The sequence below is a fragment of the Solanum lycopersicum genome, chromosome 4 (assembly GCF_036512215.1).
Source record: "Solanum lycopersicum chromosome 4, SLM_r2.1".
NCBI classification, from domain to species: domain Eukaryota; kingdom Viridiplantae; phylum Streptophyta; class Magnoliopsida; order Solanales; family Solanaceae; genus Solanum; species Solanum lycopersicum.
Genome location: NC_090803.1, coordinates 54,905,263 through 54,932,765, shown reverse-complemented (window position 1 = coordinate 54,932,765; position 27,503 = coordinate 54,905,263). Strand labels below are relative to the sequence as shown.

General features: G+C 31.3%; 2 protein-coding genes across 2 annotated transcripts; one reads left to right on the top strand and one right to left on the bottom strand.

The window, feature by feature from the left end:
• Positions 1 to 4,014: 4,014 nt before the first annotated feature.
• LOC101252077 (uncharacterized) lies at positions 4,015 to 6,093 on the bottom strand. Its single transcript, XM_004237545.5, has 3 exons — positions 5,658 to 6,093; positions 4,749 to 5,491; positions 4,015 to 4,660 (listed from the first exon to the last, which is right to left on the bottom strand). The coding sequence occupies exons 1-3, from the start codon at positions 6,042 to 6,044 to the stop codon at positions 4,186 to 4,188; spliced, it is 1,605 nt and encodes a 534-aa protein (XP_004237593.2). The 5' UTR covers positions 6,045 to 6,093; the 3' UTR covers positions 4,015 to 4,185.
• A 16,541-nt stretch (positions 6,094 to 22,634) lies between these two features.
• LOC101252384 (uncharacterized) lies at positions 22,635 to 24,568 on the top strand. Its single transcript, XM_004237546.2, has 5 exons — positions 22,635 to 23,014; positions 23,114 to 23,260; positions 23,341 to 23,588; positions 23,688 to 23,991; positions 24,076 to 24,568. Exons 1-5 carry the CDS (start codon positions 22,635 to 22,637, stop codon positions 24,566 to 24,568), a joined length of 1,572 nt encoding a protein of 523 aa, XP_004237594.2.
• The last annotated feature ends 2,935 nt before the right edge of the window (positions 24,569 to 27,503 follow it).

Below are 27,503 nucleotides of genomic sequence, written 5' to 3'. Positions count from 1 at the left end.
ATGTGTGTCTCTGTAAAATATGATTTCAACAATAGTCACTAATCATGCAACAATAATGAAATAATTTCAAGGTAAACTAAAGAGATTTTAAAGGAAGTATTCAACATTGCTGAAAAGGAAAAGACTTCTTAAGAAAAATAATCAAATGCTTACCAGATTTAATCTAAATCAGGGTGTTTGATTCTGGTTGTATATATTATTTCACAGCGAGATCATATTTTTGAGAAATTGAGTATGGAGAAACAAGAAAAGAATAGAGATTACAGAAGAAGAAATTACACAAGGATAGATATTAGAGAAGAAGAGAAATTAGAAAAGGTTAAAAAATCCTCACTGTCGTTGTTGTTGTTGCAAAACCTCCTCGAAGACTTATTGGTTCTTGGATTGTTGCGGACTTGCCGCCGTTTCTAACCCTACAATGTAAAGACTAAAGGCGCCAAAAGTATAAGTACTAACTATTGAGATACTGAAAAGCTAATATTGAATCTATTTATGTATTAAATTATGTATATTTGATATTGAGGAAGGGTAAAGTAGTAAATAACTATCGTCTTATTGGGTTATCGGTTTACCAATAACCCAATAGGAAAAACTGAAACCGACCCAATAACCCAATAATTATTTTTTCTAAACCCATTAAAAACCCAATAATCCAATAACATTTTATTGGTTCGGTTTATTGATCGTTTCGTTTTTTGCACACCCCTAATGGTACCTTTAGAGTGTTTTATTGGATAATGCAGACGTGAAAGTAAGGTTTGCCATACACACTATTTTTAAAAGAGAGTGTTTTAAGTAGTTTGGTCAGTAATTCAGGGTAGTGGTGACATCGATAATGATGTCACACATCACATTGGGTAACATGGATGAAATGAAAGTGTGCCTTGGAGTTTTGTGTGATAAGAAGGTCAGTACCATCTAAACTTAATTAAAGGTATATTTTATAAAGTGGTGGTTAGGTGTGCAGAGTTGGCAGAACTCACATATTCAAAAGATGCATATTGCGGAGATGATGATGTTGAGATGGAAGCGTGAGCATACTAGGAGTGACAAGATCAGGAATAAGGTTATTGGGGAGAAGGTAGGGGTGACCTCTGTGGAGAACAAGATGAGGGAAGCGAAATATAGATGGTTTGGATATGTGTAGAGAAGGTGTGTCGACACTCCAATGAGGAGGTGCAAAAGGCTGGTTGTATCCTTGTAGGGGGTAGAGGTAGACCAACAAAGTATTAGGGAGAGCTGATTAGAAAGACCATGAGAAGACTTCATATTATCAAGGACATGAATAAGATAAGGAGTGAAGAATGTTTATTAGGGTAGAAGGTTAGTAGGAGTAGAGTGTTGCCTTGCATTATGATGATTTAGACTTGTTAGTGTTTGACATAGTACTAAGCGTACCCTCGTAATTCTTGTCATATGTTGTTTATTATATTTTGATATATCACATTGTTTTATTACTGGTATTGTTTAATTTCTTTTGTGTAGAATTTACATTTTTTCTTCTTATTAACTGTTAGACTTCCTTCTTTATTTTCTTCTTTTTTATTTACCTTGATTTGATGCACTTGAGCTGAGGGGCTTTTGAAAATAGTTTTTTTTTTTTTTAACCTTTACGTGATAATAAAAATGTTTGCATACACTCTATTCTGCCCAAACCCTTTTTGTGATATTTCACAAAATATATGATTCTTGTCGTAATATATTAAAAAAGAAGAAGAGAAGCCATGAATGAGAATAGGGCGTGGAACATGACAATTGAATAGATAAATGTAGGACATGCATTAGATATTCTTGCACACTTGATGAAGAAATTGATCAATCAAGCACATTGAGGGCCAGAGAAATGAATTACATAAGATTTAATCAAGTGACTAATAATAGTTGAAATCCTTGAATACTTTTCTGTCTATCTACCATGTCCAAAGTTCTTCAAGGACGGGCATGATTTTATATGCCAAGTGGTGGGCTCAAGTCAACTTTAGAATCTTTGATATTCTAATTACAAATTCAATTATATACTACATTACAATATCCCAATCAATAAGATTGAACATAAATTAAGGGAAAAAAAAGATATTTGAAAAAGAAGGGAGTTAGATACTCAGTTTTCTCTTTTAACTCCTTTTTTTTTTTTTTCATGTTTCTTAGTTAGTAGAAGTTGAGGAAAAATCTTAGGTACTTGATTAAGATTGATAAGGTAAAATCTAGCTCACCTTATTTGTACTTATCTCTATTGATATCTTTTTAATTTTAATAAAAGACAACTAAATATTTTGTCTAGTAATAAGTTTGCTTTTAAAAAAAAGGAATTGAACAAAGAAAATTTGGATTTTCTCTTTAATTATGACATCATCATTTATTTCCATATTTTTCAATTGCTATAACATTATAAAGAACATATAATATAAGATAAAGAGAAAAATCGATTTCATCATACTTTCTCGGAGATTTTTTTCTTAAATAAGAAAAAACAAGATGGAGTCGGTATTTTATAATAGGTGAAGATATTCCATCGGATGCCTTTTTTTTTTGTTTGATTGGATTAATTTCTGAACTATCATTAAGATCAATTTGGAAGCAAATAAATACTATGTTTTGAATATTTTTGACATATTTATTGAGAGTGAAAGTGGGACAGATCCATCAAAGTCAAATATTTTTGTTTAGAAAGTACTTGGAATATATTTTAACCATGCAAGGCCCCCTCTTCCAGGCGACAAAATACAAATACACAACTGAAAAGGGGCACAAACCTGGTCCAATTGTCTCTTTGTTAGGCACTTTCTCATAATTTAATTGAGTTTAATATTTAGTATTTTCAACGTATTAAATCTATAAATAAAAATATGAGTCATATTCAATGCTTATTAAAGATTTAAATACAACAACAATAATAATATATTCATAATTACATAAAGTAAGTTCTGAAAAGCATAAAATGTAAGTACATCTAACCTCTACTTTAAAGATAAAGAGATAATTATTTTCGATAAATCTCACTCAAAGAAAAACAATTCCAGTATAGAGAGAAATAACAGAAATTCAATCCTAAATTGTAGTTATAGATAAAACCATAATCGAAGTAATAACCCAACTCAAAAAGACAAAAAGAAAACTACAAGAATAATACTACACCAAATAGAGGCTAATGTTCAAAGTACACGAAACAATGATATGTTCGAACTACGGCTACGGCTACACTTGACTATCTAATCGACCTACTATCCTAATGTGGTGTCTTCGTACTTTCTCTGTTTACAAAAGAATGTTTTACTTTGATTTAGCACAGAGTTTAAGAAAAAAAAATTCAATTTTGTAATTCTACATTAAAGTTATGTTAAATATACCAAACACACTTAAAAAATTGAAATTAAAATGTTACTAAAAAAAGAAATATGGTCATTTGTTTTTATATAGAATAAAAAAAAAATAGGTTATTCTTTTTTAAATAATGCAAGTACTTAACAAGCACATAACTGAGCTCGATCTGGTTGGGTTCGAATTGATTGGATAAGGCTAATTAGACTCGAGGTTGACTATTGATCTGCTCGAGAGGCATTATGAGGGAGCTCAAGCTGGAAAGTGATGTCTCCAGTGAGAGATCCAACTGGTTATAGAGTGAGTGTGTTTGTCGTGCAATATCGGTCGAAGTCATGTTAGGGACTGATTCCAGGATTCTCTTAGTTCGATGTAAGAAGGACCAACGTTTTCGGGTTAGGGTTCATCCACGTGTCATAGTCTGGTTCGTCCATTTGCCAAGCACAAATTTCGCCCCAGAGCGATAATCCCTCACTTTTCAGATATCCAATGAAATGTATCAAGAATTACCAACTTCTTATCAGAACAGGAAATGATCATCAACCTTGATGTATGCGAGGTGATACGTGTATTTTTTGTGTTTCGATGTTCTAACCATGTTAGCTCAGGTCACTATGGGGGTTCCGGACATCAATGCTGCTATAAATGCTTGTTGATTAAACGTTTATCGTAACTTATCTCGTATAAAACCAAACATATCGAAATAAATCATGTCGATAAATTTTGATTTTGAAGAACATTTGGTTGGTCAAAATGTCAATGTTCACAGTATGATTGAAGTAGTACTTTTAACTTAGTCTAAGTGGCATACGTAGAAGCACATACTTGACTGTTGCATTTGCTCTACAATCTGCAGAATTCAGAGGATTACAACTGATCTGGAAGAAGCCTTTTCTCGTCGTTGTCAAGCCTCTCATCTACGTTGTAATCGATATCAATCATGGTGAGTTCTTTTTTGTGCATTTCATTTTCTTCATCGGAAGGATGATAGTCTGTTTTATCAATCCGTTGCAACTCTGTGTCTATTAATGCATCCATTTTAGCACGGTCTCTGTCACGTGGATATGTACAATAAAGGAATGAATAGATGAAACAACAAATTGTTATTGGAATGCCTATAGCAGTGTAGAGTGCCTTGGCAAGTGAGGCTGCATTCTCTCTATCTGTTTCAATTTCCTGTGAGCCCGTTAAGTCTTTAGGGATTGGTTTAAAACCATAAACATGTTGAGCTAAAATACCAACCACTGGAGGAGCAAATGATGCCAGTATAGACTCAAATGATCGATCCAGAGCATAGATGCTTGTTCGAGCTCTCTCAGGAACTATCTCCGCAAAAATTGGACTGCAAACATGTCATGTTGATTAAGTTACAAGACAAAAGGATCTACGCAAGAAAATCAGAATGATATTGTGGTTCGAAGGGAACATACTTGTTTGTTGCTGGACCATTCCAAGATATTGTTAATCCCATGATGAACAAGACTAAACCATGGATTGCAGCTGTGGAAGGATCATCAGGCAATCCGAGAAGCAAGATTGCAGCGAAAGGGATCGCTGAGCCAGAACTTATCTGAGATAGAATTATTCTACCAGAATTCGGAAAGTGTTTTGCAAGGACATCTCCCATTTTTCCTCCAAACAATCCACCCATTGAAAGTGCAACATTAAACAAAGTCAAGAGCAATGCCGTTGTCTTGTGGGAGAATCCAATAAGCTCCAACCACATAGGTGTAAATGACAACGATGACCAAGGGAACGACCCCGACACTCCCTGAGCAACAAGTATTTGAAAAGAAGGTACTTTCACAACTGCTCTTGCTTCTTTTAGCAACTCCCTTACTTCTTCTCTAAATGGTTTTTGGGGAGGTTGCTCTTTCACATTGTCAATAAAGCGAGGATCTTTGGCAAAAAGACGCACCAATATACCAACTACAACACTAATAAAACCTACCAGATGGAAGGAGATTCTCCAGCCAGCTATTCCCATGAATGATGTTTGAGCTAATAACACCGATATAAGACCGCCAAGGATAGAGCCAAAGTTCCCTGTCAACTGTAGCCAACCAAAAGCTATACCGCGGTTGCTTTCATCCGTTGAATCAGCTACTAGAGATTGGATTGCTGGTCCAACTATCGCGAGTCCTATTCCATTCAAACCTCTGGAAATGGCAACCTATTGAAGAATGTGAGTTTTGCTAAACAGTAGTTATATGATGCTTCTCATAACAATTGAAAAAAAAAACTATCTGAAATGCCATAAAAGTACAATCGAATTGTAAATATATTGCAGACTGAAAGAACCTTTATTTAAGACTTCAAAGACAGTAATTTTATTTAACCTGAGTAAAAGTGGAAGAAAGGGCTACAAGAAAGGTAGCAGCAGACCAGAGAAAGGCACCAAGAGCAATAACATGAGTTCGATTTTGACGGCCGGAGAGATAAGCAGCAAGAGGGTAACAAAGACATTGAACTATAGATCTGATAAGAGTCAGAGAACCAAGTCCAGTAGGATCAGTATGCAAAGCTTTACCAACTTCTTTATAAACTCCGGGCAATAACGACTCGTCGGCGCGTTCCATTATCCCGCCGAGGTTCACTAATAATAAAGTCAACCATTCTGATTTCATGTTCTTCATCGCCGGCTCCGGCCAGTTTGGAAAAAACGGCTGATGGGGTGCGCTAATAAAATCAATTCTTATTTTAGGAAACGGATATGTGGGACCCATATGATTTTAGTATAATTGTTTTGTTTTGCGCAAAACGTGTTTTGGTAATATTAAATAAAAATATATTACCTTCAGGATATTAAGGGAAAGACAATAAACTTGAATTTTTTTTTTTTAATAATAATTTTTATTAATAAAAAGATTACTTTTTTTAATCAAAATATTTTCTAAAAAATTATTTTGATTAATTAAATAATAGTAATAAGAAAAAATTCTCCACACGTCATTTATAGTGTAGTAGTCAAAGAATAATTTTTTTTGTGAGACGATGCTTTTTACTATGTAAGTGGCGGATATATTTATAAGTCATTAAATTCCTGCGATATTTTGGTGCTAATTTTATGGGTTGATTAGCTTTTTTAATTTTGAATATCTTTCGGAGATCTTTTAAAATTGGGTGTAAGAAGATTTTTAAATACTTTCCTATAACGTTTATAAAATTGCCTAATGTATAAGCTTCTTGATTTTATGGGCTATCCTAATCTTGAAATATTTGTGGAGATTCTTTTCACATATTTTGTGTAAGGAAATTTTGATTACTCTCAGTAATATTTAAATATCCTTTGACAAAATATTGGGTGTAAGAAGAATTTAATTACTTTCTGCAACGTTTGAAGATCCTTTGACATATTAGGTGTAAGGATATTTTAATTACTTTCAGTAATGTTTAAATATCCTTTTGACATAATATTGGGTGTAAGGAGAAATTAATTACTTTTTGTAACGTTTGGAGATCCTTTTGACATATTAGGTGTAAGGAGATTTTAATTACGCTCAATAACGTTTAAATATCCTTTTGATATACTATTGGGCGTAAGGACAATTTAATTACTTTTTGTAACGTTTGGAGATCCTTTTGACATATTTTGTATAAGGAGATTTTAATTACTCTCATTAACATTTAAATATCCTTTTGACATAATATTGGGTGTAAGGAGAATTTAATTACTTTCTATAACGTTTGGAGATCCTTTTGACATATTTTGTGTAAGGAGATTTTAATTACTCTCAGTAACGTTTAAATATCCTTTTGACATAATATTGGACGTAAGGAGAATTTAATTACTTTTTGTGACGTATGGAGATCCTTTGACATATTAGGTGTAAGGAGATTTTAAATACTTTCAATAACATTTATAAAATTTAACTTCAAGTTTCTTAATATTTTAAACTTGTAAGTGGTATATATTAGAAATTTTCCAAATAGTTGAGAGTTGGTTATAAGGTCTAAGTTAGTAAAAACAGCAATTGATTATAACCATTTATCATAGTCTTGATGGATACAATTTTCTCATTCATATTATTAGTGGAAGGTGCTAGATATGCACAAAAGCTGATCCGAACATCACAATAACTTAAAAAAACAAAATTTCACATGTGATATATGTTTCCTTTAATTATAGGTGAGTGAGGGAGCTATTAACTCTATGTCAGTTAGATTATTGTTTACAGAAGCATAGTTTTCAACCGTTTAGATAACCACTCAGAGTTAACTCCAAATAAAGATGTAGAATTGACCTAAGAAATATCAAGGAAACTTTCCCTTTCCTCAGTCTGTATCATGTATATTACTTCATTATAGAATCTCCTACCATATAATGAAAAAGTTAGACTTAGATATATGTATTTTTACTCTTAGATACACTAAAATAGGGAGAGAAATGAGCGATATTTTGTAATATATTTGAGATACATATGAATCATACTAGATACACACTATTTACATATATCTATTTATATATAGTGTCATTCGCATGTATCTAGATATCATATATATAGAAGAGTGGCGAGCAAGATGAAAGAAAAGTCAGGGAGATCTGCTAGATATCTCAAATACATGTAAATTCACTTGAATATAATATACCTTGAACAAATTTGACCTCATGTATCCTGAAACATATATCTGGACGTATTTGACCGTATCGGAATGCATCAAAATCTAGCAAGATACTTACTATTGCAATCTAGATTGTATCTAAGTAATTAACTCTTAACACTACACCAAAAGAGACTTTTAGCGGCAATAATTAATCCTTTTAGTAGCAATTTTTATTGCCACAAATACATTAATCGGTATTTGATTAAATATCGTTAGATTCAATGTCATTAAACTTTTTGGTGACATTTATGTGGAGTGCCCCTAAAGACCCTTATTATTGCCACTAAAAATAATTACTTTTAACCGCATTTATTTAGCGGTCTTTACTATTGCCATTAAAGCTACCACAAGAACAAGCATATTTGTAGCTTTGGCTATTGCTGACAGAGATAGTAAGTATCACTCAATCGTTGTAACATCTTAAAACTGATTATATATTCACCTTAATTCACATATTTAATCCTCTTTTATGACATCAAAAATAAAAGTAAAAATTTAAGGAATCCCATAGTGTAATTTAATAATTACATTCTGTCCCGACAAATTTAGTATTTACAAAAAATCCCGTAAATTTGTTGAGCCGTGATACTTTAGACTCTAGTGATACATGGTAAATGATACATGGTAATTTTAAACCGTTGAGAAAAAAAAGGGGGGGAAACGGTACAGTTAATGTTGTTAATAAAACAGCTAAATTTACGGTAACATATCATTAATCAGCATAAAATCAGCACTTAATTGGATATTAATTTCAAATTTTGAAAAACAAAGATTATATCATCTATTTTGAAAATAATTTTTTTGAACAATCTGTTAAATTTTGAACTACAATAATTTTATTGTTGTTAAAGTGGATTTTTCAAGATGAATATTTCGATTTTGATGAGACATTCTGAAATTTGGGTGAACGAATTGCAGTATGAAAGTTACAGAATCGACGGAATCGTTGTTGGAGATTCAATTTCATTTTCTAATCTCAAAGCAGCAATTGCAGCCGAGTTGGATATTGATGTATCAAGGAAAGAAATTGAAATTCGATACATTGTAGAAGGTAACTCCTGTCCGATGAAACTTAAGAACGATATGAGTGTTAAACTATATTTTGAACTGAAAAAAAAAACGAATACATATATCAGAAACATCGACTAAACAATATACACACTGATTCTATATGTATCATCATGTACAGTTGATGACGCATTAACTAAACTTAGTGAATGATACATTATAACAATTTTCAAAACATGTATCAGTACATCAACTAAACAACTAATACCTTACTGATACATGATATCAGTTTTCAGAAATTCATACTATATGCAAAACATGTGATACATATCTACTACATGTATCACTGAATTGACTAAACAATGTACACACTGATTCTATATGTATCATCAAGCACAGTTGATAACGCATTTACTAAACTTATTGAATGATACATTATAACAATTTTCAAGACTTCATGATACATATAAAATATTATGATACACAACAAATTCATGTATCAATTCACCATCTAAAACACTATACACACTTATTCAAATGTATCGGCAAGCACACTAGATTCCTTAAAATTTTTACTAATTTCACAAACAGTTTTAAGTACCAAAATACTAATCCGAGACAATGTAGGCCTAACAACAATGTTTGCTGCTTCTTTTTTCTTTTTTTGTTGTATTTTGACAACCTTTAATTTTGATGTTTCGCCAGAATCTTTGTTTGAATCCTTTTGAAGATTCATAGGATCATGCAAAGACTTTTTCCTGTTTTCTTTCCTATTTTCATCGTCGGAATCATATATCCTTCTATTAATTAACGGATCCATTACTATGATGTAATAGAACAATTAACAAAAACAAAAAAGAGAAGAAAAGACGAACTGATGATGGATTAATAATAAAAAGATGCTGGGTTAAGACGATTACAGATTAAGAAGAAAAAGATGATGGATTAAGAATAAAAAGAAGAAACCAATAAATTCTGCTGGGTTAAGAAGAAGGAAGATGATTATGGAAAAAAAGGAAGTGAAACTTGATGGATTAAGAAAATGGGGAGAAGTTAAGAGTTGTCTTGATTTTTGAAATTTGAATTTTTTTGAATTTTGAAATTCAAAATTTCAAAATTAGATCTTTTATTTGAAATTAATTAAAATTAATAATTCAAAATAAAAAAACTGATTTGAAAGGTTGAGTGTTTAAATTGAGAAAATTCAAAATTCAAAAATGATTTAAAAGGTTGAGTGTTTTAATGGAGAAAAAATAGGCATTAAAATGGGTAATGGTGTATTATAGGAGAGAGAATGTAATGTATCTATAAACTTACACTAAAATTAAAAAAAAAAGAATTATGTAATATTTAAAAAAAGAAGGAAAAATTAGAGAATATAAAACTTATAGTTGTGTATTTAAGTTATTTTTTCAAAATAAAATGCACAAAAAGTATAAGTTCAAAGATAGTATAGAAGAGCTACCTAACTATTAATAAAAGTTGGGATGGTCCAAAATATATATAATAAAATAAGTTTATAATAAATATAGTTATAATGTGTTTATTTGTATAAAAAAATATTCAAAAGTATAAAAAAATATATACCGACTATACATTATGATAAACATAAAAGTTAATTATAGCTAACATATACATGAAGACTACACTGAATATGCATTATGATACACTTAAAAACTGAATATAGCCTATATATACCCGAGTTGCACATTGATTGTACATCATAGCACACTCAAGAAAACTAAATATAGTTCAACAATACATGAAGTATACACAACCTATTATCAAACTAGTTTGTTTCTAATATTTATCACATTAACTAAAGAAAAAGGAAACGAATAAAAATAGTTAAAGCCAATATTGATTATGAAGGAGGAGATGATTGAGAAGCAAAAACGATTTTATTGTAAGTAATTTTACTTTTTTCAATTATATTCCGATCAACTCAAAATCACCTCTCTTCTGTTGTCCTCCTTTATATATATACTAGTAAAAGACAGGGAAACTTTCACATATATTTAATTACTCCCCATAGCTATAGTTATAATTACAAATTGTAGCTACATGTTATATGGCAGAGAGAGGCGAGTGAGATAGGGAGAGAGAGGAGAGAGGCGAGAGAGAGGGGGAAAAGAGTGGGAGAAAGGTGACTTGTATGTGTATATTGGTTAGCTAATTATATATTATACATATGCATTTGTATATATGGCTAGAGAGATTGGGAGAGGGAAGAGAGAGGCGAACGAGACTGGGAGAGAGAGGAGAGAGAGATCAAGATGCAGAGGAGATATGCGAGAGAGAGAGAGAGAGGACAGAAAGTGGGAGAGCGGTGAATTGTGTATGCATATGATTGTATATTTTACATATACATTTGTATATATGGCAAGAGAGATTGGGAGAGGGAGGAAATAGGTGAGCGAGACCGGGAGAGGAAGGAGAGATGCGAGAGTGATCGAGAGAAAGAGGAGAGATTCAAGATAGAGAGGGGCATAAAGTGGGTGAAAAGTGAATTGTATATGTATATAAGTGTATATTATACATATACATTAGTATATAGGGCAAGCGAGACTGGGAGAAGAGGAGAAGGGTGAGCGAGATTGGGAGAGGGAGGAGAGAGACGAGCGAGAGAGGGCAGAGAGTTGGAGAGAAATGAATTGTATATGTAATAGGTTAAATAATTGTATATTATACATATGTATTTGTATATTCTGGCGAATTATACATATACAAACATGACTAATCATACAAAATCGAAGTCAGCCCACATAATTAATGTATAATATTAGTGGTGAATGGTAATTATAGCAAATTATAACTATGATGAGTAATTAAATAGTATAAATTTGCTTTGTTGGGTAATTTTCCCTAAAAGATAGCCCATGTTGTGCACAGGCCCAAAAATATGTGGAATATTTAAGATATTTTCTTTTAATATAAAATTTTATAAATTAGTTGGTCCGAACTTTTCTCTAAAATTCAAAAAGAAGATTTGTGCTTTGTTCAATTCGCGTTAATTAGCATGACTTAAATTTTTCCTTTAAATTTATATATATTGACAATGAAATTAATTTAATTTAATTAAGCATTAAAGTAATTTGAGGAGTTTATTTATCAATATTATTAGGAGTTTATTTTTATTAAATTATCACCTAATTAATGTTATTATAAAGTATTGAAGTAAGTAAAATAATTAAGTGTAGAGGGGGTCGGTAAACATAATGAAATAAGTTAAACTTTAATAATTAATTTTATTATGGAATTAAAATAATCCATTACTAAGTTTATTAGAAAATATTAAAGTAAGTAAAACGAAACATTGTGATTTGATAATAATAATAATAATAATAATAATAATAATAATAATAACAACAACAACAACAATAATAATAGTTTTATATTTTAATAAGAATTTAGTAAGTTTTATTAGAAAGTATCAAATTAAATAAAATAATTAATCGCAGAGGGGGTGGGAAACATAATAAAATAAGTAAAAAATTTAAAATTATTTCTATTAAGAAATTAAAATAAGTCATTAGTAAGTTCTATAAGGAAATATTGAAGCAAGTAAAATGAAATATTATTATTTCATAATAATGATAATTTTCTATAAATATTTGCGATAAAAAAATTGGCATTATTATAAGTTAAAATTATCGAAATAATCTCCCGTCAACAAGCAAGTACATTGACGAAGAATCAAATGTCAAAGCTAAAAATGATTCTATAATTGCGAAAAAATTGTATGGAACCAAAGGGAACACATTTTTATTTTTTTCATAAAAATTGAAATAACTAAAATATAAATAATTAAATTTTGAGTATTAATATTTATATAAAATTAAAGGTGGAAGTACTTATAAAGATTTTTTTTTTTTTAAAAAAGATTGTTATTGAGATTTAAAACTGAGACCTTAAACATAAAAAGTTAACCTTTGACCAGGGGCAGACCCACATGTTGTCCGTCGGGTGTTCGAGCACCCATTAACTTCGTTACGAAATATATATATATATATATCTATGTAGAAATCGATAGGTATTTGTATAAAATTAACATAGAGCACCCAATAAATAAATCATATAGTTGGCCCAATGGTTCTAGGATGGGTGCTTAAGACTTTTTTATTGTTGTTGTACCAAGGTTCGAATCTCATTGTTAACACATATTTTTTACACCGCCACTGCATTTGACCAATAAGTGTGCTATTCCCCCTTTTTTTATATACAAATATACTAATATATATATATATATATATATATATATATATATATATATATATATATATATATATATATATATATATATATAAAGGTTTAATAGATTTAAAGGTTTGAAAAATAATTTGTTCTTAAGTTATATTATAAAAATATTCAAAGGTTAATATATATGAAAAATTAAAAATTAAGAAAATTGTCTGGATAATTTCTATAATTTATCTTTTATATGTCCAAAAATCACTCTAAAAATGGTGAGATTGTATGTAATACTCCTCCAACTTCCTACAAGGTTCCATAAAGGTTTCGCGAAAAATCCATTCAGAAATCAAATCAACAAATATTCATAGGCTAACTGGTAGAATTATGACCCCCAAATTTGCCTAAGGCTATATGTTCCTTTGCAGATTATAGCAGTTACGTCTTGTAAAACAAATAAAATAATAACACAATATTTTACAGCGAAAAATCTCAACTCATAAAGAGTAAAAACTACGACCTAAACCTCATCTAGGATTCAACTCCACTTCTTTAAATTTTGAGTCTCAACAAAAGATTACGAACGATGTAACCTAAGGAATTATAACTCTAATTCCTAGCTAAAAAATTGTAAACTCTAATTCCTAGCTACCCAAGACAAGAAAACCCCAGGATTAAGTCTTTTACCGTCCGTCAAGTTTCTCAAACTTGTTAGACGAATCCTACACATACTTGATTGTAATTAAAACTCTTAATTGCAATCTTACAACTTTTCCTCACAAACTGGCAACACTCCCTAAGTAAATTTCAAAACTCACTCAAACTCTTGATCGTGTTTTGATCTTCTCTCTACGTAAGTGCACAATTTTCTCAAGCAAAACTATTTCCTATTTATAGATTTGGACTTGAATCCAAAACATATTTCAACTAGAAATCCTACTTGTGCTCTGCTTCCTTTTTCTCTTGAAACTTAGTATTCCTACTTTGTGTGGAACTCCTAGTTCAACTCAAACTTATTTTTGCTGCATCTTCAACTCCTTGTTCAACTCGAACTTAACTTATGCCGCATCTTCAACTCGAACATCCTTGTTTATAAACCAAACTCGACTTGGACTTCTCTTGCGTTAGGACTTCTCTTTGTGCTTTGCTTCGAAAGGAAACTTCTTACGTGATTTTCCTTAATAAGATAAAAAAAAATTGTTTTCCTTAAGTGAATAAGAAAACTCTATTGATAGATAATTTCTTCTTCGACTTGGTGTAAACAAACACCTTGTATCACGTGGGCACGACCATTTCTATGTGGTTTAATATTTGCCAAAACATATAGTTTTTAATAAATTTTCCCTTTTTGACAATAGCAAACCCCATCTTCTTGCATTGATCAGGTAAGTAAACACATACATTCATATGCACACTGCTTCCCCTTAACCGATTAGGAAGTGGTTTTCTTATGTTAAGTAAGCTTCCTAATAAATTATAAAGCTACACTTAATTTCTGAATCCTTCTTCCCATACGACTTGGGTAAACTCAATTCACGTTTGCTCAAACTTTGGAATTCTTTTTCCAGTAGGCCTTGGTAAACTCAATTCATGTTTGCTAACTTGCTCCAATATGCACCTTTTGTCAATCCTCAAAATATACATATTCATGTGCACCTAACACTAATACACAAAAACTGAAAAAATCACCTAATTTTTATAAATTGACCATTAAATGCCCAAAAATCTCTTTAAAATTGGTGAGACAATATTTGCCAGACCCCCCGCTCCATATGAAGATTCCATAAAGGTTTCAGCAAAATATCGTTTCAAAGTCATATTATCAAAATATTCATTGCTAACACACACGAAAAATTGAGAAAATCATCTAATTCTTGTATATTGGCCCCTAAATGCCTAAAAATCACTCCGAATAGGGTGATACTGTACGTACAACTCCCCCAATTCCTTATGAAGGGTTTCATGAAGATTTCACATAAAATTCGTCGGGAAACCATATCACCAAAACATGCATGAGCTAACACACACGAAAAATAGTGAAAATTTCTCAATTCTTGTAATTGGCCCCTAAATGCGCACAAATCACTCTAACATAGTGATACTGTACGTACTGCCCCCAACTCCCTTAGGAAGAATCCATAAATGTTTCACAAAAAGTTCATCTGAAAATCATATCACAAAAAAAAAATCCAGAAAGTACATCTGAAAATCATATTAAAAAATTCATGGCCTAACGCACACGAAAAACTGAGTAAATTACCTAATTATTGTAATTTGGAAGCCTAAATACCCAAAAATCACTCTGAAAATGGTGAGACAATATTTACTAAACCCCCCAATCCACTATGAAGGTTCCATAAAGGTTTAACAAAAATTCATTCTGAAACCATATCACTAAAATATTCAAGAGTGTAACCATGAAAATTTAATATCGCCTAATTCCTGTAAATTGGTCTCTATATGCTCAAAAGCCACTCAAAAATAGTGAGATCATACGTATTGCTCCTCCAAGTTCCGATAAAAAGATTCATAAAAGTCTCACAATTTTTTTTCCAAAGACATAACAACATAATATTTATGGGCTAACTGAATATAGTGACTTTGGAGTAACTAAATAAACACTTTTAACATATGAAAGGGGTGTAAGATTGAACTTTAATCAAGGATGCTTGGACATATCCATATCCATACTTAAATTTCAAGGTTGTCATTGCGTAAGCATACAATAAGAGAATTCTCTCCTCCAATGACACTAATGAAGCTAGAATTTGGGTGTAGAAAAAACTAAGTTTTTAGGACAATAAAGAAATTAATTAGAGCTCTTCTCAAGAATTATTTATATATTGCTAGGAATAAAAATTGGTAGTAGTTTTTTGATAAAAGGTCTGAATTTTTTTTCAGGAAAAAGGATATCAAGGAGATAACTTTTTTTTTAAAAAAAAAAAATATTTAATTTGGGTTTTCTAAAGTTTTGAAAAATGGAGATTATTTTGTATATTTCAAGACTTTGAAAGTTAAAGCATATTATATATTTTTCAGGACTTCGAGACTAGGCTTGAAAATTTTCAAACTTCTTTTATTGATGTCATTACAAAGAGTTGCAATGAACTTATATTGTATTGAAATGGATTATTGAAATAACACATACAATTATAAGAGTCCCTCATTTTAACTACTCCAACTAAGTAACGAACTTGAAAGAAGTAGAAACAATAAGTTAGGAGGGAGGGAGGTTCCAAATTAATCGAAGTAACTAATTAAGAAATAAGAGACTCATAGCATCACTCTAATCGAGTATTTCCCTCTTATATATATATATATATATATATATAAGAATCTTCCTAGGGTTCCAAATATAATTTGACTATCTTTTTACATAGGTTCTCCAACTAAACTATATTCGTTGTTTTTTGGGAAGCTGAACAGAAGGAAAAGAGGCTCCTAGCTAAAGATAGCTTGTCTCGCCCAGGAGGTGAGAAGAGTTACGGAGTTCTCTCAATTCTCAAGATTTGTGGTATATTTTCCCAATTGAAGACTCAAAGAGGTCTTTTTGGCAATAGACTAGCATAAAATTTACAGTGCCTTTAATAAAGTAATACTAAGACAATTAGAAAATAACAAAACCAAAAAAAAAAATTAGTTGGCATGCATATATAGTGGTGCTACTTATTTTTTGCTTCAAAAAACAACCTAATCATTAGCTATCTATTTAGTGCTCCGTTACTGCATGATAGTAGTAGTAGTATATTAGGGGATGGCTTATTTGAATGGACAATCTTGCTATGCAGCTGCCTTGCAACAACACCACAACTTTAAAGAGTAAAGACAAATCTTCAAAGTTAAGTTATTTTTAATTATAGTAAAATAATATTGTGTTACACAAAATGAAATAGGAGTAAGATATGCACCCTAGGCATTGGGATTAGCAAAGGACAAGAAGACATTTTAAAATCAAGAAATCCCATGTGTCAACTTTGCCTTTTTCTTTTGTAGGCCTTTAGTTTTAAAACAGAAATGAGGTTTTTCTACACTGTTTTTGTAATTTAGTTTATATATATATATGTGTACACCACTTTTTCATTTCTCTATAGGAGTTTCTGGATCCATGCCCTAGGAAAGTTTACTTTGTCTTGAGTAAATGTAGTGCTTGTCCTTTCTCTTTTTGAGTCCCTACCTAATTAAATATTACTATATATGATTCTCATCACATTAATTAGTGATCTTTGTATTTCAATATGGGGCATGGTAACTTTTTGCCAAAAGTCCTCAACCTTTTAACCAAATCTTTAGATTCTAACTTTCTTGGTGTTGAGAAATGATCAGATCACAACTAAGTTTCTTGAGGGCCATTTCATCCAATGATGAGATTCACTTAAAGATATATTAATATGTATAACCTTTAGTTTTTTAGTGTAGAGAAATGAGATCACAATTTTATTTCTTATTTTTCTTAGTTAGGAACCTTGGTTTTGTAACTTCTTTTTTTTCCTTTGCACTATTTTAAAAATAATTTTTGGTGGTAATTAATTAAAGATAATAGCTTAATTGATGATAATTTATTTTTCTAGTAACAATTATCATGCATTGTAAATGTCCATAATAATTATAGCGACATTGAATTCAATGACTATTAACTAATATATTAATGACATCTTTATTTATGTACGTATTTATTATCGCTAAAAATTATCTTTAGGTTAACAATCATTTTTTTTCTTTCTTGACTATATGAAAATGAATATCAATTGATAAATTGATAAGCCTTCTAGCCATATGAAATTTTTAATTCTGAAAATAAGAAAGATTACTGGCTATAACAATCCTGACAATACTAAAATGTAATTATATATATATATATATAAATCACCCAAGGGTTATTAAATTGATGATGTCAATCATGTCTTATCAAAAAAACAAGTTGATGAAAGTGCTTTCTGTTACTTCATTTTACATCCCCCACCCACTCCCTCTACCCTACCCACACACAAAAATAATTTCACATTAAGAAAAAATGAACTTGAAATCATTGATCAAATCTTTGTTATTGGAACAATTTCTTAGCCTTTATTAGTGTCATGGGCTTCACTTGTTGTTTGGGAAACTGCATCATCATGAAGCTAGTTCATTAAGTGCTTCAATTTGCTTATGAGTGTTATATGCCATTTATTATACTCCATCCATTTTATTTTACTTGTCAGATTAGTAAATTATGAGAGATTTTCTTATGTTATTTTTAGTGTTAAATAATTACATAAAATAAAATTAATAGTTAAATTTACAGTTTCAAAACATCGTTGATAAAATTTATTTAATAAACTACACTTTTTTTAAAAAAGAAACGTGTCAGATCAATATGATTAAGTAATATGAAATGAAAAGAGTAACTTTTAGACTCTTGTTATGATTTGAGAATGACCTCCATAACTCTTGCTATTATTACTTGATATCACTTAAACCTACTTCAAAAGGCTTTTTTGATGATGAAGCAAGTCTAAATTTGGTGGTTGAAAATGACATACTACAGTTGCTAAACTACTTGCATTTGAGTTATTTGTATTGCTAAGATTGAATTTGTAAAATCTAAATAGAGAAGGCATAGCGGGAATTAATTACTAACTCCAGAACAAGATGTTGTGGGGACAATATTTGAATCTCTGACATCAGGTTTACGGACCTTGCGAGCTATCAAACTGCTCTAAACTTGATAAAATTCACTTAATTTTGAGGTACATTTTTAGAATTTACTCAAAGACAATATGCCTCTAATAAAATCGAAACTATATAACTTTAGTTTTGTACAAACACAGTATAATGCGGCATGAATTTAAATTTAATCGAACTTTAATATAAATACTGAGTATCAGATGAATTTTTTTTGAAAAGAAGTTACAAAATTCTTAATAAAATATTAAAAGAAGGGACCGCACTATCATAAATGATATACAAATACCTTTCGTCACACTTTAGCGACATTAGTGCCCATGTCGTCCAAAAACTAGAGCATATACCCTTGATTCTAATGAAAATACACGTGTTATAATCTTATCTACCAATCCGACATCGGATCAATGGATAAGATTGCGCCACATTTCCTATTTAGTTTTCCATTAGAGCGAACGATATATACACTCTAATTTTTGAACGGCACGGCACCAATATCTCAAAATATGATGAAGGATATTTATATACCATTTATCATAATTCGAAATATATTCGTCTATTTCATAACCAAACAAACCCAACATCATTCCTACTTTCATAACGTGGCATCTCGATCTTTTTCCTGTTTTGCAACATTTATACACTAACAATTGTAAAAATAAAAAAGTATTTACATTATATTAGGTCATCTTCATGTTAGTTTCCCCAATTCTCAAAGTGAATTGGATATCAAATTAAATAATTCATTTTTAAGAAGTCAAACATATCAAGATTATGAAAAGTCAAACGTGTCTCTCTTTTTCCTACCTCTTGAACATTTCACATTTCTTTTTTTTTTTATAAAAAAACTATAGTTAGAGAAAGTGCTAACCACTATCAAAATATAACAATTTTTTCTTATATATGATAGCGTTCTTGCTCTACTTGTTCAAGAGTGATTTTTCGAGCTAATTTCGTGGAAATATGATCCATAACTTCATGTTCGCAAAGATATTTCCATTCACGCTCAATTACATTAAGGAAAATCAAATGCCCAAATCCATGAAAAATTTGAATTGATCCTGATCGAGGTAAATGAATTTAGAAATTTATATACGATGAGAGGGTGAATATAGTTCGCTCTAATAAAATGAGAGGTTTGAAAAGGAAGCTTAATTTACAGTGGAGTACTAGATAAAAGAAAGATAACAAGAGTCCTCTCGTTGACATCCCTAGATGTGTCTGCATAGAAGGGAAAAAAGTTGATTCATATAGTTAGATAATACACATGTGACACAAGAATATCAAACTATCCTCTTATTGATACAATATATTTATCAGTTTCTCTATATATCTACCTTTCTACAAAATAAAGATAAAACAACTAAAATAAAGATAAAGATGCACGAATTATCAAAAAGAAAAGGGATCCTAAAAGTTGAAAGCCTAGAAACTAGATTGTCAAAGGTAGCAGTGAGATCTTTGTCTCCAGAAAAGGAATAAGAAATTTCTTAAAGTCTCCTCTTATTACTTATGAATAATGTTCTTAAGCTTAAGCTTTTACAAATTGAAAGATCTTCTTGTTCTAAATCAGAATAAGAGTCTTTCAACTAGATATATTCATTTGGCTAGGTTGGAGAGAGAGAGAGAGAGTGCAATAGTTGGTCTAATAACTAGTCCAACTTCCTTGTATTTGAAAGTGATGACATGATATTAGGTCTACTAAGTAGACTTTTGGATAATTTGGTTACTTCCACGAATAGATTGTTAGGCTAAGAATAATAAGTTGGATTGATCCTGCTTTTGAAAGAGTGATTTTGCTCTGTTAATATAGCTTATCAGTTATCAAGTTGATTACCTTCTGTAAGGAGCTTGAATCATTTGCTTTCTTCGAGTCTTAGTTCAATTTGATATTTGAAAACATTTTCAATACAAAAACAGCTAGTTCCGACTACACTCTAGTTGGACAATCTTAGTTTAGTTTGAGAAGTAAACAAGGCATGAAGAACTAACAAAAATCTTTTTATTGGACTGTCTAAAATCAAGTGGGAGATTCAACTGAAAAGGCATCTTACTATATATGAGATGTTTGCGCTATTTTTTCAAATATGGACATTCAGGTTTGACACGAATTAGTTTCGAAGTTTGAGAAATCTCTAATTCTCTATAGAATTTATCAATGAATGTTGGTTTAGTCCACCTCGAATGACGTGAGCTCCTTCCGACTATATACTATAATTGGAAAATCTTAGTTCAATTTGAGAAGTTAACGCGCCACGAAGAACTAAAAAAGAAATTTTTATATCTGAAATCAAGTGAGAGATTCTATTGAAAATGCCCCTTACTGTATAGATGGGATGTTTGCGCTATTTATAAAAATATGAACATTTACGCCGTTTGATACGAATTAGCTTCGTAGATTGAGAAATTTCTATTTCGCTAGAGAATTTGTCAATGAATGATGGGTTAGATCACTTCGAATGGCATCATAGTCCCAAGATATTTTGAATATTAACTTTTGGGCTTAGCTTAGTCTTTGATAAAAAGTTTTATATCGTTAAAAAAAATATTTATATATCTTATATATACGTACTAATATGAAGTTTTATTTGCGTGTTCAACACAACTTTACTAAGATGAAATTGACCATCATTCATACAAGTAAATATCTTATATTAAAGATTGAAGAAATTATATGACAAGTCAAGCTTATTTTAACTTTGAGAAAGAAAGAAAAAAAAAATCATATATTGGAATTGGAAATTGGAGAAGCTAAGCGGAAAAAAAAAAAAAGGAAATCTCCAAATACTGTCGAAATCCGGGGGGTTATCATAACATCTCATGATACAAAAATAAAGGCACTCGTCTTTTGCTCTTTCACTATCTAATCATTTTGTATTTAAAACAAAAAGGGAATGGCGGTGGAGGGACACTATTATTTGAAATAAAAAAGGGTTTTTGTGATCTATCAATGGCGGTGGATGGAAATCACTTATTTATTCATCTACTCATCTTTTATTACCTTTTCCTAGTCTATTCGAATTTTTTACTTTTCACTTTTTCCTCCTCCTTTGAGATTTGATGATAACTTTGGCCCGTATAATTTTGTCACTTCAACTGTAGTCCAAGAGAACAGTAGAGAGCGAGGATCTACGATAGAGATGGAAACCTAAATAAGCCACAAAAGTGTAAAAATGATCAAAATAAGTTATCATTTTAGTTAGTAACTAAAATAAGTTTAGTGGAAAAAAAAGTTTCACTTTAACTAATTTTTTAAATATTTTTCGTTAGTATCATAACGTGTATTTTTAATATATAACGAAATTTTTTCTTACACTTTATAAAGTGTAAGTAAACTTTATAAAGTGGAACTTTTTCTTCCACTTTATAAAGTGGATCTTTTTCTTACACTTCATAAAGAGTAACTTTTTCTTCCACTTTATAAAGTGGAACTTTTTCTTCCACTTTCTAAAATGAAACTTTTTATTACACTTTATAAGAGAGATATTTTTCACATTTCGAAAAAGCTTTTTCAGTGTTGTCATACAATTATGTTGATTTGACATGTCATAAAATGGAAAAAAATATTACACTATGTATTTTTATTTTTTTTATTCTGAAAAATTTTCAATCTCTATTTAAGGTCGTTTAAAATGATTGAAATCACCTACAACAAAAAATCTTCTATATTTTGTTCATTCAATCTAAAAAAAAAAATGTCTTCTACGCCTAAAGTTAAAGTTTCAATTTATTGGGATGGCGAAATTATACATGACGGAAATACCGTTTACTATAATTGTCCTCCCAAACACAATGCTAAATATCCAATTAATGTTCGATATCATAAATTCATTTCATCAATTTATAAAAGAATGGGTATAAACAGTACTGATTATAATTTGACTATAGTCGGAAAATACCCTACTTCATTTTTATCACAAGGACAAGTTAATTTTGGAGAGTGGATTATCTATAATGACGAATCGTTAACCGACTTTTTGAGGGTTCCAAATGACTACATAGATCAAATCAAGTTAACAATACTTGAAATCTATGTTAGGAAGGAGCCTAAGATTAGTCAACAACGTTCTCATTTATCAGTCGATGTCAATCCCCAATTAGAAAATCGTAATAGCGTTGATGAATTTCCAATAACTCAATCTGCTGATTTTCCTAACATGACTCATTATCAAAATATTCTTACCGGTCGATATGATTTTGATTTAAATGAAACTATCAATGAAAGTGATCGGTAATGCTCAATAATTATATTTCAATCATTATTTGTTGATTTTGTCGATTATTTATTAGTTTATATGATTTATTTTTCTTATTATTATATATTTTGTAGCGGTTTACCTCAGCAAGATAGGAATATTGCTCCAAGTTATGGATTAGATAATTATTTTGGTCAGTCATCACACTTTGAAATGACGGAAAATGTTGGGACATCCTCAAATTTTCATGTCTCGCCTACTTTTGGTGCAGATGATTTTCAGTATGTTCAACGTTTGATTTTTTTTTATTTAAGTAAATAAATAGCATGAGCGAAATATTTATATTTTTTTACATATATAGGGAAAACATTACACAAGATGAACCCATTGATCCTGTGAATATCGATGATCGTGACCTTCCTAATTATGGCTCACCTTCAGCTAATGATAGTGATGATTTGCCTAATGTTAAGGAATCAGGAGATAATGTTCCATTTGAGGCATCATCTAGTGATGATGATTTTTCGACTCTCAATCAATCGCCAAGACCAATGTCCATGAGCCCGTTTCATAATCATGAAATTCCTTATCTTGATCATCTCCCGGATGGTTAAGATATCTTTGGTGATACATATGATGAGTATACATCACAACGCACGTGGCATGAACCAGAAGATTTCATGAATGGTGCTATTTATATTGAAAAAGGCATGTTATTCAATTCAAAGAAGCAGTTGCAAAGAGCAGTTAAACTTCTACATTTGAAAGTAGCAAGGGAGTACTTTGTTATTAAATCGACAAAAAAATCATGGCGACTTGTTTGCAGGCGTGTAGAACAAGGATGCCGATTTAGGTTGACTTCTTTTATTGATAAACATGCTAACATGTGGAAAGTTGGAAGATACATTGAAGAACATACATGTGATATGGGTACATGTCGCGAAGGACATTTCAACTTGGATGTTGAGATGATTGCTAACGTCCTCCGTGTTGATATAGAAAGAACGCCAAGGTACTATTTTATCCTTGGATGATTCTTATTTAATAAGAAAATATTCATTTTTATTTGATAATTAATATTATTATTACTTTTCAGGTTTCCCATCAAAGACTGTCAAACAGCCGTTCTTAAAGCATATGGCATTTCGATAAGTAGAAGAAAAGCCTATCTTGGTCGCAAGCGGGCTTTTGAAAAAGTCTATGGTACTTGGGAGGGTTCTTTTGCCGAGTTACCGAGATTCATGGAAGCTTTGAAACACTTCAACCCTGGAACAATAGTAGAATGGAAAACAGAGCGGCGTGTCGATGTCATTGAACATGTATTCAACTATGTGTTTTGGGCTTTTAAACCATGCATTGATGGGTTTGTGCATTATCGTCCTATTATATCGATCGATGGAACACATGTTTATGGAAAATATGATATCAAGTTGTTGATTGCGATTACAATAGATGGTAACGGCTCTATATTACCTTTGGCATTTGCAATAGTTGCAAATGAGAGCATAGAGACATGGACTTTATTTTTGGATCATTTGCACTTGCACGTTGTCAAGGGTCGTAGAGGGGTCCACATTGATATAAGATAGGCATCACGGAATACTCTCATACGTGTATAATTCTCCGAATTGGCAGGCTCCATTTGGGTTTCATCGTTTTTGTTTAAGACATTTGAAGGCCAATTTTCAAAAAAAAATAAAAAATATCACTTTGAACAATCTATTATGGGCAGTTGCAAATCACTGTCAGGAGAAATTTTTTTTGGAAAAAATGGAAATGATCAAGGAGATTAATGCGGAAGCATATGCGTGGCTAATGAAGAACGATCTTGATAAATGGACATTGCACAGGGATGGAGGTAAGAGATGGGGCATGCTGACAACAAACAGTTCTGAATCATTCAATGGTCTTCTCAAATTAGCAAGGGGTCTGCCAGTTACTGCAATGGTAAGACTCACTTACAATCAAGTTGTGAATTGATTTGTTACAAGATCAAAATTTGTTAATCATCTAGTACAGGAAAAGCAACAATGAATGCCTAAACCATTCAAGATTTTTGAGGATATTCGAAAAGAGTCACAACGTCACACACTAATCAACTATCACCAACAAAGGGAAAACATATTTGAGGTGCAAACACATATGCATCATAGTCGTGGTGGTAATAAGCACATTGTAAATGCATCACAAGGAAAATGTCAATATGGTAAATGGCAATCATACCATATTCCATGTTCTCATGCAATAAAGGGATTTGATCAAATTGGGTATCAAGCATGGGAGCATATGGCACCAGAATTCACTGTGCGTAGCTACAAAAAAATGCCTACTTTGGACAATTCAATCCACTCGACGGTGAAAAGTATTGGCCTGATAGTCCCTTACTTATGATAGCAAATAAAAATTATTTACGAAAAGTGGGCGTAAATAAAACCACCCGTATACAAAATGAAATGGATGTTCCTACAAGTACACTCACTCGCAAGTGCTCAACGTGCAAACAAATAGGCCATGATAGGCGCAACTGTCATTCACGAACTCGAAACGCCTCATATGTTAGTAGTAGCTAGAGAAAGATGTTTAATTGTGTTAATTTATTCTTGTATCAATTTTTATGCAACTATTTATTCGAACTTTTGATCATCTTCAAGTCATGTTTAAATTTTTTAAAAAATTTATTCACTTTTTAAAAGAAAAAAAATACATACACAAAATAATAATAATATATATAACTAAACCAATAGTACTATACACCACAAAAAAAAGATACATACACCAAAATAAAACTATATATGATTAGAATAATTTACTATACACCCTCAAAAAAAGATTCATACACAAATATAATAATATTATGTTCCACAACCCTTTTTTGAAATCCGTAAAACATCTCGCAGTCTAAGTCCCGTATATCCATCTTCATCTTAATTGTTCCTCTTCCTCTTTTTGGCCGGAAGATCCTTTATGTTCACATTCTTTACAATTCTTTTAACAAGTTTTTTCCTTCCGGGTGTTTGCGGCATATCATCCACTGGCATAATGAACGTAACATCTGGAGACGAGAGTGGTGATAAGGAGGTCTGCAAATACAAAGTTAGATAGTAGACATTAAAAAATAAAAGTATAAATGATAGGAATATACAATGTGGTGCAAAACAAAAGTCTACAAAATAACTAATATAAATATTTCAAAAAATAAATAAATAACATAAACCTGTGTAACATCGGGATCCTCATTAACTGTCGGAACAACATCCTCTATGATCGTCTTGGGACTCTCCTCCACTGTAGATGAAGGTCCCGTAGTATGAATCTAAAATATTAAAACTTAATTTAATATAAAATCAAAGTTTTAATAATTAATATAAATATTTCAAAAATAAATAAATAACATAAACCTGTGTAACATCGGGACCCTTAGTGACTGTCGGAACAACATCCTCTATGATCGTCGTGGGACTCTCCTCCACTGTAGATGAAGGGCCCGTAGTATGAATCTAAAAAATAATTAAAACTTAATTTAATATAAAATCAAAATGTTAATAACTACTGTATTAAATAGATAAATAACACGAACCTGCGACTCAATTGGATCATCAAACAATCCTTCAATAAAATCTTGAGTGTTATAAATAGTAGTATCTTCGGTGTCACAACGGACAGTACCTGATATGCCCTACAAAAATATATAAATAGTTTTATTTTTTTATTTTGAAATATTTATATAAGTTAGTAATGTTTTAAGTTTAAAATTAATTGTTAATTCTTACCGCGATATCAGGTATATAATCTCCAACATCTATTGTTGATTCATAGCTCATATGTCCAATTCCTTCCACATCTCGAGTCGATCTTGAATAAGAATCAAATGACATATGTAATAAATTCATGATATCTGACGTGCCAAACTGATGTACATGCAAATTATCAGCATCTACTCTCACATGTGCCTCTATGTCTGGAGGAATAGGTATACCACCAGCGCTACGTCCTCGAGTGCGTCCTCGAGCTCTACCTCTATGCCCCATCCGTCCACGTCTGGGTCCTCTTGCGCCCACATGTTCAAATAAAGGATCTCCCTCAAAAAATGGCTCTCTAAATTGTATTCCGGCCTCAAGCAATGTATCTTTAACAATCTGAGATACCTCTTCACCATGTGAAGCTGAGGTTGTGTCTCTCTGCCACTGTAATGCAAGACTATACAACTTAAATAGTCCTCTGGACATTGCAATACTAGTACCAGCAGAATGAACAAAGCCTGACGATACGTCAACCTCTAATGTAGGCCTACCTATAAGCAATCTTCCATGCCGCATGTACCATAATCTATACCCTGCCCCGCTAGTACCATCATTTACCTCAACAGCTAAACTCTGATGTCGATTACCCCAATCACGAAAATATTTATCCATCATTTCAAGAACCTCTGGTCCAAGCCTCCTACGATGATCATGCACGTGGTGGTTGGTTCCCCAACTAGGAATCACAGGTACATGCTGGGAATGACCAAACTGACGCATTACT

Bases quoted from the DNA above. Each gene is read 5' to 3' on its own strand.
- LOC101252077 (XM_004237545.5), bottom strand. From the start codon at position 6,044: ATGGGTCCCACATATCCGTTTCCTAAAATAAGAATTGATTTTATTAGC. The intron at 5,492-5,657 runs GTTAAATAAAAT...ATTCTTCAATAG, and splicing joins TTTCTTCCACTTTTACTCAG to GTTGCCATTTCCAGAGGTTT. The intron at 4,661-4,748 runs GTATGTTCCCTT...ACATGTTTGCAG, and splicing joins AATGGTCCAGCAACAAACAA to TCCAATTTTTGCGGAGATAG.
- LOC101252384 (XM_004237546.2), top strand. From the start codon at position 22,635: ATGGGTATAAACAGTACTGATTATAATTTGACTATAGTCGGAAAATAC. The intron at 23,015-23,113 runs GTAATGCTCAAT...TATATTTTGTAG, and splicing joins ACTATCAATGAAAGTGATCG to CGGTTTACCTCAGCAAGATA. The intron at 23,589-23,687 runs GTTAAGATATCT...ATATTGAAAAAG, and splicing joins TCTTGATCATCTCCCGGATG to GCATGTTATTCAATTCAAAG.